Raw genomic sequence first — 17,438 nt, 5'->3', positions numbered from 1 at the left:
AATGATTCGTCTTGTACGTGGCTTCAGGGTTGTTTTGAAACCTCCCCATTACTTTCTTTACCTTATTCTTATTATTTAGGAATTTTCTGACATTTATTTTAATTTCTGGGTCTTTTCTCTATTTTTCAGGAATTTTCCCATAATTTCTGAGATTTTTCTCTATTTTTCAGGAATTTTCCCTTAATTTCTGAGATTTTTCTCTATTTTCAGGAATTTTCCCTTAATTTCTGAGATTTTTCTCTATTTTTCAGGAATTTTCCCTTTTCAGCTTTTTTTTTCTCCGATTTGTGTAGTAGTTGAAAATATTGAAGAGGCTACCAAGCCTAAGGTCATGGAGACAACCAGGATGAAGCGCGCTGGAAAGGTCTTTAAGGACCCGCGCCTTGGGGATCTCTTCCCTGAGTTTCTGCTTCAAACAACAGAAGGGGATGAAGAAGGCCCCAGCCAACCCTTGGGTACAAACCAGAAGCCAGGGGCCTTCTTCCAACCCGGCTGGGGAATCCGGGGAAAAAACACGATTGTTGGCAATACGAAACATGCCAAAGAATGGTCAATTTAGTCTATTTCCTCTGTAGACTACCAAGACTTTGTCCTCCAACAAGACTTGGAGGCTAATGAGCTTTTTGGCTCTCAGGCCCTTGCGACGGTAACCTTTTTTGTCATAATTTTCCTTACCAAGACCCTTTTTTTGTCGCACTCATTTTTTCTTTATTCCTTTCAGGAAAACGTCCATTTTCAAGGGGCGCTTCACCAAGCTAAGGCTTGGGAGGTTAGTTTAGAAGACACAACCAAGAAACTGGAGGAGGCTAACCAGCAAATTGAAAACCTCAAGGCCCAACTTGCCTCCTCAACCTCTGACCTGGAAACGGCTCGGGATGAGATAGTGATTCCTAAAGATCCAAAAGAAAAAGCCTTCAACGCCTGGATGGACTCTCAGGAGTTCAAAGATTTGATGGTGGATCACGATGCCCTCCTTCATCCTATTAGCTATAAGAAAGGTTGGGACGCCGCTGTAGAGGCTATTCAGGACGAGTTTCCTGAGATTCTTGAGAAATCTCTCTTTCCTTGTCCTCAACAAGTCCCAACCCTTTGAGGCGTCACTAATAAGCTGGCTGATCTCATTAAGGAAGGTAATTCTGCCCCTTCACCTGCTCAGGGAGCCTCCTTAGTCAGAGTGCCATTGGGGAGCAAGGGCCAAGGTCAGAAAAGGAAGGAGATCGAGCCTAGCTCAGGGGAATATGAATCCTCTTCTAAAGAAGAATCAGTCCCTACTGCTACGAAAGCCAGGGTGGAGGAGCCTACAAAGGAAGCTCCCCAACCGACTGCGACTAAAGATTCAGCCGAAGAGACTTTAGCGGGGACCTCTTCAGAAACTTCCGAGGAAGCTTCTGATGGGCCAACTCAGGAAACTTCCGAGGAAAGTTCCAAAGATGGCTCTGGTAGTAGCTCTGGGGAGGATTCTGGGCCTTCTTAGCCAAATGCCTAATCCCTTTTCCTTATGTAATCTACTTTCCTTCAAATGTTTTCAGACTTTGTAATAGACTTTTCATGTTTTTACTTGTCTTGTTTAATTTTGTCAAGTAATTAAATTTCAAGTAACTGAGGCATTATCATAACTTAACCTTTCAAGTTCCTCACGACCTTAACTCAAGTTTATAACTTGGTTTTTTCAGAATCTAACAATTCAACAAACTGGATCAAACCGAATGAATTATATTATAACTTGGTCTTTTTAACACCTTACATGAAATGAGTTCAACCCTGATAAAACTAAAACATAACTCCTATTGAATCTATAAAAAATCCTATGCGAGCAAAGCTTCCAGGTTCTTTTAAACCTTGTTACCACCACTATAGTAAGTACAAGCTATAGATAGTAAATTTCCAGGTTTTGAGCATGCCAAGTTCGAGGTAATTCTTCTCCATCCATGGTCTCCAACTTGTAAGATCCTCTTCCTTGCACGTTCTTAACCTTGTATGGCCCTTCCCAATTCCGGGCGAGTTTTCCTTTCTGCCTTACTCCAGAGGCTTCCACCTTTCTTAAAATCAAGTCACCTTGTTTGAAGAACCTTTCTTTTACTCTTAAGTTATAATAGAATGAGGCCTTTTTCTGATACTCAAATATCTTGGCATACGCTTTGTCACGTACTTCATCAATCAGGTCCAGGGCCAACCTTTGTCCTTCCTGATTTTCTTCTACATTGTATGCTTGGATCCTGGGAGATGAGTGTGATATGTCCACAGGAACAACCGCTTCTGCCCCATATGCTAACATGAAGGGAGTTGCTCCAGTAGTGACTCTACAAGTAGTTCGATAGGCCCAAAGTATTGAGAGTATTTCATCCACCCAATTGTTCCTGGATTTCTCGATCCTCTTCTTCAGACCATCTAGGATTATACGATTTGCCACTTCCGCTTTCCCATTGGCTTGCGGATGAGCTACGGAGGTAAACTGTAACTCAATCTCATTCTCATCGCAATACTTATTGAATTCCTAATTATTGAACTGTGTTCCATTATCGGTAACCAGGATACGGGGAATTCCATATCAGCACATGATATTTTCCCACAGGAATTGTGCAACCTGCTAAGTTGTGATATTAGCCAAAGGCTTGGCTTCAATCCACTTAGTGAAATATACAATCAGGAACTTCCTTTGAGTTGTGGCCATGGGAGAAGGCCCAAGTATATCCATTCCCCACATAGCAAAAGGTATGGGAGAATTAATGGAATTTAGCATCCAAGGAGGTTGTCGAACAACCGGTGCATATTTCTGACAACGTTCACACTTCCTCACATAGTCTTTGGCATCGTCCATCATCTCTGGCCAATAAAAACCTAAACGAGTTATCTTATGAGCCAGTGCCCTACCCCCAAGTGTTGCCCACAGATACCTTCGTGTATTTCTTCAAGAGCCAAACGTGCCTCATCAGGTCTGAGATATCTTAAGTAAGGAACTACAAAAGATCTTTTATATAAAATTCCGTCAATCAAGGAATACCTCAGTGCTCGTACGACCAACTTTCGGGCTTCAGTCACATCATTCGGGAGCCAACCAGTTTGAATATGGGCCTTAATAGGATTTATCCATGATGTCCCCAGCTCTATAGAGGCTACAAGATTAACATCAATGCTCCGTGTTTTCAAAACACGGAAGTACACACTTCCTGAACTATTCTCTATCTCTGATGAAGCAAACTTACAGAGCGCATCTGCCTTAGCATTTTCCTCCCTAGGAATGTGCTCGACATGGCATTCATCGAACTGAGTCATCACAGCCTTACTAGGCAGACATACCTAGCCATTGTTTCATCTCTTACCTCAAACTCTCCCTTGACCTCGGATATGACCGGCTTCGAATCCCACACAGACTTTTAAGTTCTTGACCCTCAATGTTCCTGCTAGGCCGATGCCAACTATCAGAGCTTCATATTCTGCTTCATTATTTGTGGTTGGGAAGTCTAACTTCATAGCATATTCAATCAAGAACCCATCTGGGCTTTATAAAACTAGCCCTGCCCCACTCAAATTTGTTTTTGATGCTCCATCAAAATAGAGAACCCAGTATACCTTCTCAACACCCTCTTCTTTGTTACCTTCCGTGTCTTGAGGTATAGTATCTTCCTGCCCCCCGACTTCTTGGTTAGGGTTGGTACATTCAACCACAAAGTTAGCCAAAACCTGGGCATTTATCGCCGTTCGTGGTTTATACTTTATGTCGAATTCTCCCAACTCAATAGCCCATTTAATCAGCCTTCCACTAGCTTTAGGAATGTGAATAATGTTTCTCAAAGGTTGATTCGTTAGCACTTCAATTTTATGAGCTTGGAATTAAGGACACAACTTTCTTGAGGCCATCACCAGGGCTAGAGCAAATTTTTCAATAGTCGAATAATTTAACTCAGCTTCGTGTAAGATTTTACTGACATAATATATAGGTTTCTGGACTTTAAGTTTCTCCTTAACCAATACAGCGCTCAAGGCATTCTCTGAGACGGCCAAATATAGGTACAACACCTCATTCAGAGCTGGCTTGGCCAACAACAGGGCTTGAGCCATATACTTCTTTAATCCTTCAAATACGTCCTGGCTTTCCTCAGTCCATACGAAATCCTTAACCTTCTTCAAGGATTTAAAGAATGACAAGCACTTGTCTCCAGATTTGGAGATGAATCGTCCTAGAGCTGCAACTCTTTCAATGAGTTTTTGAATGTCCTTTATGGAATGCGGTGGTTCCATATCCAAGATAGCCTTTATTTTATCAGGATTGGCCTCAATTCCTCTCTTGGAGGCCATCAGTCCCAAAAACTTTCCAGACCCCACTCTGAAAGCACACTTTGCAGGATTTAGCATCATTTTATGATATCTCAGGACCTCAAAGGTTTTCCTCAAATGGGTTATGTGGTCAGTCTTCACTAGACTCTTGACTAACTTATCATCAACATAAACTTCCATGGTCTTTCCAATAAGATCCTTGAAAATCTTATTTACCAACTTTTGATAGGTGGCTCCTGCATTCTTGAAACCAAACGCCATAACAAGATAACAAAAACACCAAAGTCAGTAATGATTGATACCTTTGGGATGTCATCCTTATGCATCTTGATCTGTTTGTATCCACTGAATCCATCCATGAAGCTCATCATCTCATGACCAGTAGTAGCATCTATTAGTGTGTCTATCCTTGGCAACGGGAAACAGTCCTTTGGGCATGCGTCATTCAAATCGGTGAAATCCACGCACATTCTCCATTTTCAATTAGCCTTCTTTACCATCACAGGGTTTGCTAACCATTTCAGAAACTGCATCTCCTCAATGAAACCAGCTCTAAGAGCTTCTCTACTTCTTGCTTAATAGCTTCCTGTCTCTCTGGAGCGAAACTTCTTTTCTTTTATTTCACAGTCTTCCGATTTGGATCTACGTTCAGCTTGTGAGTGATCAGTTCCGGATCTATGCCAGGCATATCAGCTGCTGACCATGCAAATACATCATTATTCTCTTGTAAAAACTTCACCAACTTCCCTCTTAGGGGCTCCTCTAGTGATGCTCCATTGAAAGTTACTTTCTCAGGTTCCTCGGGAGCCAAAGGAATCAGAACCAAATCTTCTGTTGGCTTCCCTATTTTCTCATTATTTTCACGAATATCCAGATCTTCGATAGGCAGAACCTTCCCCCCAACATCTACCCTAAGAGAGGCCACATAACAAATCCTTGCCATATTTTGATCTCCTCTCTCTTCTCCAATCCCATTTCGGGTGGGAAACTTCATCACTGAATGGTAAGAATAAGGGACTGCCTTGAAAGCATGCATTCCTGTTCTTCCCATGATTGCATTGTACGTTGATCCAACCTTTACCACTACGAAGTCTAACATCTGTGTTGCTTGTCTTGGTTCATAACCTATGGTCATTGGAAACTTAATTATCCCTTCCACGGGGCATTCCACTCCAGGAAATCCATAAATCGGCATATCGGTTGGGGTTAATTGAGAATCATTATAACCCATTCTTATGAAGGTATCATGAAGCAAAATGTCCACCGAGGCACCATTGTCTACAAGGGCCCTCTTCACTGAACTGTTCACTTTTATTGGTGTTATGACCAGAGGATCGTCATATGGAAATTTAACAACTTCCAAATCAGAATCATCGAACGTCATTGTGACTCCTATCCTAGCCCTCTTTGGGGCTTCCCCGATAATATGCATAACTTCTCTAGTATAGGCTTTCCTCGAGTTTCTGGATGAGCCCGCAACAGTTGGTCCTCCAAAAATGGTATTAATCACCGGTCCTCGAGGTCGTGGTCCTCCAAAGATTCATTTATCACCAGTCCCCTGGGCTGAGAATTTCTCCCCTGATCGTCTTGATCCCTCCCACGATCATCGAAATTCTTTCTTCCATTGTTATTCATATATCTCCTCCATCTCCAGTATACTTGCTCAACCTTCCTTTTCGAATGAGAAACTCTATTTCATCTTTTAATTTCCTACACTCATCGGTGTCATGACCATCATCCTTGTGAAATCTACAATATTTGCTTTTATCCAACTTGGTAGGATCAGCCTTCAGGGGCTTCGGCCAACGAACATATCTATCTTTCTCGATTTCCATCAAGATCTGACTTCTAGGAGCATTCAACTTAGCATATTCAGTGAACTTTTGTCCAGGTCCTCCCTTCTTCGGGGTTGAATCATTGCTTTGGTCAGTTCTAGGATACTTGTCCTTAGCAATATATTCCAGATCAATCTTTCGCTTCTTGCCACCAGCAGGCTCGTTGCTCACTATTGTCTTTCTAATACTTTCCTCCACTTTGATGTACTTCTCGGCCCTATCTTGGAGCTGTATCATACTTTCATGGGGGGGGGGTGGTTGGTTAACGATATCTTGAAGAATTCGTCCCTAGTTCCCTACTGCAGTGCTATCATAACTACCTTATCATCAAGGTCTGGGACCTTCAAAGCTTCCTTGGCGAAACGATTTAGATAGTCTCTCAAGGACTCTTTTGCTCCTTGCACAATGCTCATGAGGGATGCTGAACTTTTCTCATGCACTCTCTCACAGATGAATTGCTTAATACAAGCTTGACTTAGCTCTCTGAAGGATCCAATAAAATTCGGAGGCAAATGGCTATACCATCTTTGAGCCATTCCCGACAGGGTTTGAGGAAAGGCCCGACACTTAATAGCGTCGTTCACGGGCTGCAGCAACAGTGCATTAGAGAATGTCCTGACGTGGTTAGCGGGATCTCCAGTGCCATCATAAACTTTGATGGTGGGCATCTTAAATTTCCTTGAGATATGTGCATTCGTTATCTCTTCAGTGAATGGTGCAGTGGGATCATCAGGATCTCCTAGGGGCAGAAGATCACTTGGATCAGCCCTTGGGATAACAACCCTTCTTTGCTGCGGACCATCCAGGTCTATGATTGGAGGAGGATTTCTCCTCCTTGGAGGTTGTGGGGGTATTGGGGTCAGGTGCGCCTCCAGGTCACGCTTCAGCCTTTGAATTTCAACCTCGTGAGCCCTGATTCTCTCATGTACTTCTTGGGGATTCGTCCCTCGGGTGCTCCTAGGAAGCTGATTACTATCTGGCATCGGTTCTTTGCCAGCGCGCCTCCTTCTTGATCCTTCGGGATAGGAGCCAAACCGCGTATGTAGGGGGTCTGCCCTTGCGCTTCACTCCGATTTGCATGTCCACTTCCTCCAACCTCAGGGTATAGGGGCATCCCATAAGGGGGTTAGTGGTCACAATAGTGGAATACTTATACCCAACTGGTCGAGGATTCATAGGTGCATGTAGCTGCTGAAATTGGGAATTCGTCCCTTGAGAAGTCGGGGGATTTTTCCCTTGTAGATTCGGGGGATTCGTCCCTTGTGGCTGAGGCTCGGTTTCCCCTATCGAGTTTCCTCCTTGGGTAGAGGCATAGGACGAGTGTGGAGGTATCTCCACCATTGACGAAATCGTTTGAGTTGTTCCAGCTGGTGTTCCTTCAAGGGCGATGTTTCCACTCCGTGTTCTCATTATGGTTGTTGTTATGCTTTCCCACAGATGGCACCAAATGTTATGGATTGAAAACTAGGGTGTATTAATTGTTGTATTTACTATTAGGGTTCGGGAGCTCAAGGCCTTTAATGGCTGCTCTCGTATTTCGTAGCTTAATTCTGCCTTTACGAGATACCTACGTGTCTCTGTGAATTAGAGAATCAAGACAAAAACGTAGTTCTGATTTGTGGGGTGAGGCCCCTTATATAGATGTTGGGAGTCTTTGAATTGGACTAGGGTTAGGAGACTTGGTGGACAAGTCTATGAACTAGAATGGACTTTGGAGTCCTAGGAAATAGGAAACTGATTCCTTATCCTATGAGGTTTCTTGGAGGCCAATCTCCAAAGAATTGTATCCTTGTTTGGACTTTATCACCAGCTGATTTATCCCTTTATTAATTAATTACGAAATTAATTAATATTCAGGATTTTTATCCTTTCTAACGGGTTTAACTGCCTGCCACATTCTAATGTGATATTAACCACGCAATCGGGGCTTATTTTATTTCCTATCAACCTTATAAGAGAAATGAAAAGAGGAGTAAATGTGATAAGAAATAATAATTGTGATCGAGTTTTTCATAGAAATATAGAAGAAAAGATAAGTGAGAAAAAATTGTAGTAGTTTTAAATTATTGTAATTTTTGGAACAGTATCGATGTAAAATTTGAAACCGGCAATAATGCATCTTTAATATTACTATCAGTTTATATAATATAAATGAAAAAGTATCCAAAAACAGCTTATATTGCAATTTAGATTACCCTTTCAAGAGTCAAATGTAATATTAAAACATGTGAATATTATTATTATAATAATAATTGAAAACCAATAGTCTTCTGGGCCTTAATTATGTTACAAGAGCTAATTTGAAACAGTACTCCAAACTCACTGGGAGTACCAAAAAATTGTTTAGATAGAGCTGATAGCAACATGAAAACAATATAATTCAGAACTTCATAATCTTGTAGATTATTTTTCATACAATTTAGTAAGCCATTACAATCGGCAAATAAAATAGTAGATTCAACTTGTATCTAAGTTTGTGAGAAGCACCTACCCTACCTCCTGCATTGCTACATACAAACAAGGCCCCAGAAAGAAGGAAAACAATATATAGATGACAAAATGTTGATATGGCAAGCAGCCAAGTGTCCTCTTTGAATGGACTCCAAAAAGTTCAGGAATATTATAGTGACATAGCCTGGCAAAGGCTCCGAAGAGTGAAAACCACCCACTATAATAGACAAAAGATGACCCCGGGTTCAGGGGGGGAACTACGGGGACCGGAGTACCAGTCCCGCCAATAATTAAAATTTACCGAAAATTTAATATTTTTGTATAAAATTTAGAAAATTTATGAAATAAATTGGTTTAGTACCCTTAAACGATGTTCGGTTCCCCTAAATATTATTCCTGGTTCTGCTCCTGTCTGGGCTAGAACCTAAAAGTTTCTTCAAGATGTAGATTCAACTGCTTAGTAGAAAAATATATACCACACCCACAAGGAAATTGCACAAAACAGCAGACACCAACAACGGATCAAACTTACAAATTTAGCTTGTTTTAGTTACAATGGAACACTAGGATCAAAGCAAAAAATAAATAATGTTACATCATAGTAGGACGTAATGAGCAGAGGCAGGGTTTGAGCTTGTGTGCAAAGGCTAAGAGGAGAGGAGTTAGTCTGAATTGTGATGGATCACCCGAACTGGTGCAAAGAAGAAAGCTGGAGACATTGTTATACAAAAATTTTAAGTCAGAAAATCAGCCTCCTGTGTAGTAGAGCCCAAAAAGTAGTGGCCCATGCAGGTCTCGAACCTGCAACCTTCGCGTTATTAGCACAACACTCTAACCAGCTGAGCTAATAGGCCATATGTAAAAAAGAATAAAGATACGGGCACTGAATGTCTATTTTCTCTCTTCGATGACGTCAAAATCAAAAACTAAATACCGGGTTTTGAATCTTTTCCAGTCAAAGAACATATCCTCAAAGTTTTGTTATGCAATACACATACATGGAAATTGAGCATAACAAATAAAACTAGAGAAACACTGAAACAGATCATGAATTAGCAACTATAGCTTCCCCAGCATATAATGTCCTGGACATCAGATTTAAAACAACATAGACGACTGTCACAATTAGAAAAAGAGGCAAGAAGAAAGCAAAGAGGAATATAATAGGTGTCAATCATACCTGACACTGTAACTTTTTTGCGTTTTTTGTTTTGTATATATAAGAATTCATTATTTAGGTTAACTAACAATAAGATTGTTTCACATATCTCTAAACTTCTTCATGAACTAGAGCCAGATATACTGTACTGGAAGGAGAAAGTAGAATGAAAGGAAATATGTTCATATTGCACAACTTAGTCTCTTCTATAAGCATTTCACAAAATGGTTCTCATCATGGAATTTGCAATGATAATGTGCTAAAAGTTCACTATATCCGTACACACATAATGATTGTCAAACTTTTCTACAGTTTTGTGCTCTAATAACAATTAATAGGTGTATTTGTATTCTTCAGTAGTAGTAGTATTTTCTTGTATCTAGCTAGCAGTAACCCTCTGAAGACATAAGAGAAATAAACTGAAATTTGCCATCATGTATGGCAAATATATCACAGAATGAGACAGATTGCTGGAGACATGATATTTCCAAATCAAATAGAAAGAAAGAAAGAGGTAAAACAATAAACTGTGGATTTTATAAACTCATTGATATTAGACGCTACAATGAATCACTTGTTCTATGTAAAAGCTACTAAGCATTAAACCAAATGAAGCATACAACTCCAATTAATATAAAAACGTGACCAAAATTTTAGTAGACTCCTTGAAGGAATAAATACAGAGACAGTAAATCCTTTAAAGATAGCATAAAAACAACTAATCATTCTGGAGCCGACTTCTCACTAACCGTAACCTTCTTCTCCTTTGTCCCAGGACTACTCTTCTTCATTCGTTTCTTCTCAGCAGACACTTCTGTAGATTTCACAGGCAAAGAAGTTTTCTCTTGTTCCTCATCATCCCTCTTTTTCTTTGCTGGCTTCTCCGCATTCTCATCGCAAATAACTACTCCTTTGTCTTTTGTATCGATTCTTCCTCTTTTGTTCACTTTTTTAGTCTTCTTACCGAACTCCTCTAAATTCTCTTCACTCACCACCCGTTCTTTTGTTAAACCCCCTTTCTTTCCATTCTTCCCAACCACTTCACCATCATTTTTATCATCACTTCCATTTTCACCCCCATTAACACCACTCCCGGATTCATCTCCCCCGACACTACTCCCATCCATATACTTAACCTCACGAATCACCCCTTTCTTCTTCTTCCCCGACTTCCCATCTTTCTTTTCAACCTCCCCAACACTCTTACCAACCTCCATAGCCCCATGAATCTGTTGGAAAATGTGTGTAGTAGTCCCACATTGTCGAGTCAATTTGAGCCATAATTTGAGTGGACGAATGTCGCGTGCGCGCGACAAGTGACACTTGAAACGTGTTCTCCTCCGGGAGAGCTTTCCGAGGCACTTTGAATCACTCAAAATGACTAAGAGATGGATGAGATATGATCATCCAAAGTTAATCCCTTAGTTAGTTGATTTGGCGTAAGAATAATTCTGATCCAATTACGGATTTAATTATTAATTAACACGTTTTATTTAATTACGCGTAAAGTAGCGCACACGTTTTCCCTCGAGCCTATATATTGTCATTATCGGGTTTAGGGTTTATCATTCATTCGAAATACATTACATAGCCGCCTCCTAAACATAAACTCTCTTCTCTTCCGGTGATAGTTTCTTATCCCGTTCTTGTTCGCCGAAGGCGCTGTTCGTGCAACAACGCCGTTTTCTCGTTTTATCCTGGGAGGCTATCGACTCGCACAAACGGTGAGGGTCGTAATAGTTTTAAGGAGACAATTATATGCTGGACTCGAGAACTTCTCCTTTATATCCTTTTATTGTTCTTTCTGTTATTCGTATATGTTTTATGTATTAATCACAGATTGTGGGTAACAGAATCTTCACCACCACATCAGGCACACTCTGATACAACGGCAAAGCCATAGAATCCAACAACCTCAAATGCAAAGACCTAACACCCTCCCACATCCCCGGAACAAACCCAACAACCCCATTAATCCCCTCAACCACATTCTCCACAATCTCCTCTTCCTTCGTCGAAACCCTCCCACCTTTCACCATACTACAAGTCCCACTGCAACAAACCCGAACAACATCCCCTCTCAATCTGCTCTTTCCAATTCTTATGACTTAAATTAACAGGCAAAGGCAACTTCTTTTTCTTAATAAACACCTTTCCAGACAACTTAGGCAAATAAGTAACAACCCCTTTATCCGAAAAGAACAAATCATAAGGCTCACACAACTTTCTTTTATCTTCATAACTCCTGTACTCACTCTTCAACTTACTAAATTTCAAGACTTTAGAAACAGTAATATTATCATATTGTAACTTGTTTTTAGCAGCTTTTTTGGTGTGATATGACTTGGGTCTATCATCAATAATGAGACAAATCTAAAAGTGTTGAGGATGGGGCAGTGGGATTTTAAAAGGTTTTGTACGAGTGGGTTTTTGAGGGATGTTGTTGAGAGTTAGTATTAAGTAAAAGAAGAGGAACGGTCTACAACAACCGTTTGTTGTAGACCAGTTCATAACAAACAGCTTCTGAGCCGTTGGATGGGGATTGGGCGGCTAAGATTAGGGGAGGACCGTGGAAAATTTTCGCGGTTGGATGGGACGGGCCGCTGAAATTTTCTGCGGTTGGGAGGGTTGCTCCCTTATCCCCAGCAACCCAACACCCTCCCATTCACCACACAAACCAACAAAAATCCCCAACAAAAATTCTAGTTGGAGAGTGATCAATTTAGGAGAATTTTGGGTATTTTCATTAAGAAATTCAAGTACTTCTGTCAATTCAAGGTATATTTCTTGTCTTCAATTTCACGTTTTCATGGCGGATAAATTATTTGCTCGTATGTTTAATCATAAACGTCAAAATGAAAAAAAGTGAGGATATTGATCATAAATTACATCTTGATGATTTAAATACTAGTGAAGAATCTAAAACCCTGTATATGTTGAAGATGATGATTTTGTAGATAAAAATGAGGAATTTATTAATTTAGATGACGATTTGGTTGATGATGAAGATGAAAATGATGAAAATGAGGTTAAAAATGATAGTGATAATGTTGAGGGTGAGGATGAAGATGATATTGTAGAGGATGCAAATATGTATGAAAATGTTGATGGAGAGGGAGTTCCATATTTGAATCAAATTTTTCAAAGTGTGGATGAGGTCGGTCATTTTTTTAGGGCTTATGCTTTACGAAATGGATTTGCTATTAAAATTCAAGTGAGCCATCGTAATAAAGACAACGAGATATATGGTCGTTTATATGTTTGTAGGCTTTATGGAAAAAGTGCTGTCGCTGAGAGTAGTCAAAATAAACGGCGTAGAGAGGTTCTTCCTAATAGTGAGTGCAAGGTGAGGATGTATGTCAATTATCAAAAGAAAAAACGTCTTTGGGATGTAACTAGCCTTGAATTGGTACACAACCACGGTCTTGTTTCCCCTAGTAAGATGAATTTGGTACAATGCGAAAGACATGTCAACACCGCGACCCGTAGTTTGATTAAAACGCTTTATGGTTCGGGGGTTCGTAATTGTCAAGTGATGAATGTGATTGGTAACATTCATGGAGGTAATGATAAAGTTGGTTTTAATGTTCAACATGTTAGGAATGTGTTAAGAGACGAGAGGAAGAAAAGGTTTGAGATTAGTGACGCCCAAGCGGGGTTGGACTTGTTGCATAGGTTGCATGAAGAAAGTGGTTCTAAATATTTTATTAGGACCGAAGTTGATGAAGAGAATCATTTGAAGTGTCTAGTATGGATTGATCCGAGATGTATAATGGCCTGTCAAAATTTTGGCGATGTTATGGCTTTTGATACCACTTATCGGACAAATAGGTATGCAATGCCATTTTTCCCATTTACCGGAGTCAATCATCATTATCAATCGGTTATTTTCGGGTTTCTATTGATGCGGGATGAACACGCGTCGACTTTTGAGTGGATTCTTCGTACTTGGCTTAAAGGTGTGGGGAATAAGCCTCCATTGACTATAATCACGGATCAAGATCAAGCCATGGCAAGCGCTATTACGGTTGTACTCCCGAATACTACCCATTTATTGTGTTCTTGGCACATTAGTCAAAAATTCCCTGAGAAATTAGCTCATTATTATTCGGCTTTTCCAGAATTCAAGACGGACTTCAACCATTGTATTTAAAAGTCTCTCACCGAATGTATTTTTTAGGCTAGATGGGCGTCATTTGTGGAAAAGTATCACTTGCAAGAGCATAAATGGTTAAATGGGTTATATGAGTTGAAGCGCAAGTGGATTCTTGCATATACTAGAAACATATTTTCGGCGTTTCAAAATAGTACATTGAGGAGTGAGGGGATGACTTCTTTCTTTGATAAGTATGTGAGTTCGGCAACGGGTTTGAAGGAATTCATTGAAAATGCCCAAAAAGCATTGGCAAGGTAATTCATGAGGGAGAAGGAAGAAGATTATGTCACTATTAATCTAAAATGTCCCATGAAATTGCATACCGCATTGGAGTATCATGCTTCTTGTATCTACACTAAGGAAATGTTTAGAAGATTTCAAGATGAATTGGTTGAGTCTTCAAAATACTTTATTGAAAAAGACCGACGAGCTAGTGAAGAAGGGGAGAGAATGAGGGATGTTTATACATACTATAGTTGTTATAGGCCCATGTCTGAGCCTACGAGAAGAAATATTTATATTGTGGCATTCGAGAAAGCAAGCTTTTTGGGAATGTGTACGTGTAGAATGCTTGAACATTCGGGGCTACCTTGTAGACACCTATTGGCGGTCTTCACTAAGAAACGGGTTTCGGAAATTCCCCCATATTACATAAACCAGAGGTGGACAATGCATGCCAATAGAGTTGATGGTGTGTTTCCTTACGATTTGAATGTTGGACAAAGTCATGAGATGACCTAAACCGATCGATTTAATAGCATGGCAATGTTAACCATGAGTTTTTGTCAAAGTAGCATTGCATCCAAGGAACGTTATGAATATGCCGTTGGAGTGATGAATCGAGAAATACCAATTCTCGAAAGAATGAACGTTGATGGAATTAAATCTTACGAAAGCAATTCTCATGCTCCATATGCAAGTGCTCATGAAGAACCAATTCTTGACCCTATTATGTCCCAAACTAAAGCGAGGAAAAAGGACGTTCATTTCAAAAGTCCCATAGAATCGATTGGTAAAAAGGAGAAGCCGGCAAGAAAGTGCACCTATTGTCAAATGGAAGGCCATGATAAAAGAAAGTGTGCTAGTAGACTAGAAGATCTTAAAAATGCTCAAAAATTGTAATATAATTAGCAGTATAGCATTTGTAACCGAATGTTATAATCTTTTAATGGATTTGAATTTTTAGTGTTTAACATTGTTTTCTTTTTTGTTATGTTTTATTGTCATATAATTGCCAATTATTGTCATATAATTGTGTTTTATTGTGATAGATAACATGACTAACGAGTATAGTGGTAACAACAACTCCGATCATAGTTGTGATTCGGTTTCCCACGTTAGCAACACATTCTCGGACTCCCTACCAAGCGACTCGTGGTATGAGGATAATGACGAGGAAGATGTGTAGGGATGGCAAAATAATCCGATCCAAAACCCGAAATTTTGGATTTACCGAACCCGATTTTTTGAATTTGGATATGGATTTATTTTTTAAACCCGATTTTTTTTGGATTTGGATTTGGATATTAGATATACCGATCCGAAACCCGATCCGAAATCCGAAATTCTATCTGAACCCGATCCGAACCCGAAATCCAAAAAAAACCTGAAATATATATATTATATAATATTAAAATTTTATATATTACATATTATAATATTATAATATATATATATTATAATATAGATTATATATATTATTATATAATTTTTAGAACATATATTTTTATATTTATGTTAATAATTAACTAATTATAAAGTTTAATGAAATATAATTATTTAATCATTTAAACGGGTGATAAGCATTGTAAGTTTAACAAAATATCTTTTAGTAATAAATCTAAAAAACTGGGTAACAATTGAGTTGATTTTTTTAATATTAGCTATACATATAATAATACAATTAATGATGTGGTGGAGTGGTTGAAGATGACACGTTAGAACTATTTCTGTTCAAGTCGCGTATTCAATTCCAAGCACTTACAATATCAATAATTATACAAATTTTCAGATTTCGGGTTCGGGTATAAATATCCAATTCAAAATAAATCGGGTTTCGGGTATACCCGATTCTGATCCGAAATCCGATGGATCGGGTTCGGGTATTCATTTTCAGGTATTTTTCGGATTCGGGTCGGGTTCGGGTATGGATAAATTTTTTGGGTTTGGATATGGATTATGCAATACCCGACCTGATCCGACCCGATTGTCATCCCTAAAGATGTGGTCTCACCAACCTTTAGTGAGATGGAAGATGCATGTGCCGAGTTGATGCCCCTTGTGGACAATGACAAGCCGCCCCATGTGGAGGAAGAGGAAACAGACTTGTACCCACCCGATGAGGAGGCTTATAGGGCCAAAAATTAGATCGAGGCATGCAATTGGATGGAGGGTACTAAACCGTGGAGATTGGTGAACTCTCATCCGGATCCGTACTTCCTTCCGATCTTGAATTTAGGCAACAACACGCTCGATGGAAAATGGGAGAAATCCGGATGGAATGGCGGTAAGCTTGTTAAATGTGATCGGATTGCCGATATTGTAAACTTGAGGCCTCGTGAGGGTTGTAATATGGACCACATGCGCATTGAATATGTGAAGGGTTGGGTTTCACACCTAACGGGAGGGACGGAGAGGGAACGCGGGACATGTTTTACAAGATTTCTTCTCTACGATGGCTCGAATACGATTCCCGTTACCATTTGGAACGACTCCAACCTTTACCCGTGGAAACTTATGGAAGGGCATATCCGTGATGGTTGTGTACTTGTTCTCTATCATATTGCATGCTTCGTGGATACTACGCAAGAAGTTGCTCAACACCGTTTATTCGGTGGGCTTTCTAATATACTAGGTATTTTTGGTTAGGATCTGTAACGCCCCCAAATTCGGGGTCAGAGGATTTGGTCGTCACTATAAAACCTCAATCCAAATTAACCTGTTAAATCGAAATGCAAATGCCAGCGGAAGATATTTATCATTTATGACCCCAAACTAATCCAAGATCTTTTAAGTTTACAGTTCTAGAAACAAGATATCCAAATTCCATAAATAATTTTTCCTTTTCTTTTAAAACTCTTTTCAATAAATTATAACTGAAAACTAAACCCACTAGTATGACTTCGAAATGAAGTATAGTAGGACCAAATAAAATACACAACTATAATATAATATAATATAAATAACATAACACAATAGAACTTACACTAGCCCGCAAACCCTGGACCAACCACCTTCAAAAAGCCTCTTCGTTGATTCCTCAAATTATGCGGCTAAACAACGCAAGTTAATCCTCACTGGAGGTTAAATTTGAAAACAAGAAAGTATGAGCGAAAGAAATGCTCAGCAAGATCATTGTAATATATATATGGTCGTTCTGATATAAAACTGACGTCTACAATAGCGCAGAATATTTAAAATCATAATTGCTGAAACATAAATTTTATTAAAGAATCGGATAATTGTTTCTCACTGTATTCAAAACTCTTTTTGATATTTTTGAGCGAAATGCTTCAGTAATAGTTTGAATTTTGACGAGATTAAAACTCCTAAAACTCATTCA

The 17,438-nt window shown here is 39.5% G+C and overlaps 2 protein-coding genes, 1 non-coding gene and 1 pseudogene across 3 annotated transcripts; 2 read left to right on the top strand and 2 right to left on the bottom strand.

Moving 5' to 3' along the window:
• Window positions 1-9,341: 9,341 nt before the first annotated feature.
• Window positions 9,342-9,415, bottom strand: TRNAI-AAU (transfer RNA isoleucine (anticodon AAU)). Its single transcript has one exon. It is a non-coding gene; the product is annotated as a tRNA-Ile (tRNA).
• Window positions 9,416-11,549: 2,134 nt separating this feature from the next.
• Window positions 11,550-12,231, bottom strand: LOC141685342 (uncharacterized; annotated as a pseudogene).
• Window positions 12,232-12,529: 298 nt separating this feature from the next.
• LOC141685341 (protein FAR1-RELATED SEQUENCE 5-like) lies at window positions 12,530-14,134 on the top strand. Its single transcript, XM_074490450.1, has 3 exons — window positions 12,530-12,551; window positions 12,729-13,747; window positions 13,901-14,134. The coding sequence occupies exons 1-3, from the start codon at window positions 12,530-12,532 to the stop codon at window positions 14,132-14,134; spliced, it is 1,275 nt and encodes a 424-aa protein (XP_074346551.1).
• A 3-nt stretch (window positions 14,135-14,137) lies between these two features.
• LOC141685340 (protein FAR1-RELATED SEQUENCE 3-like) lies at window positions 14,138-14,617 on the top strand. Its single transcript, XM_074490449.1, has one exon. It carries the CDS (start codon window positions 14,138-14,140, stop codon window positions 14,615-14,617), a length of 480 nt encoding a protein of 159 aa, XP_074346550.1.
• Window positions 14,618-17,438: the final 2,821 nt, after the last annotated feature.

This window comes from Apium graveolens, chromosome 9, assembly GCF_009905375.1.
Source record: "Apium graveolens cultivar Ventura chromosome 9, ASM990537v1, whole genome shotgun sequence".
Lineage (NCBI taxonomy): Eukaryota > Viridiplantae > Streptophyta > Magnoliopsida > Apiales > Apiaceae > Apium > Apium graveolens.
This window is presented reverse-complemented; position numbering and strand designations above follow the sequence as displayed.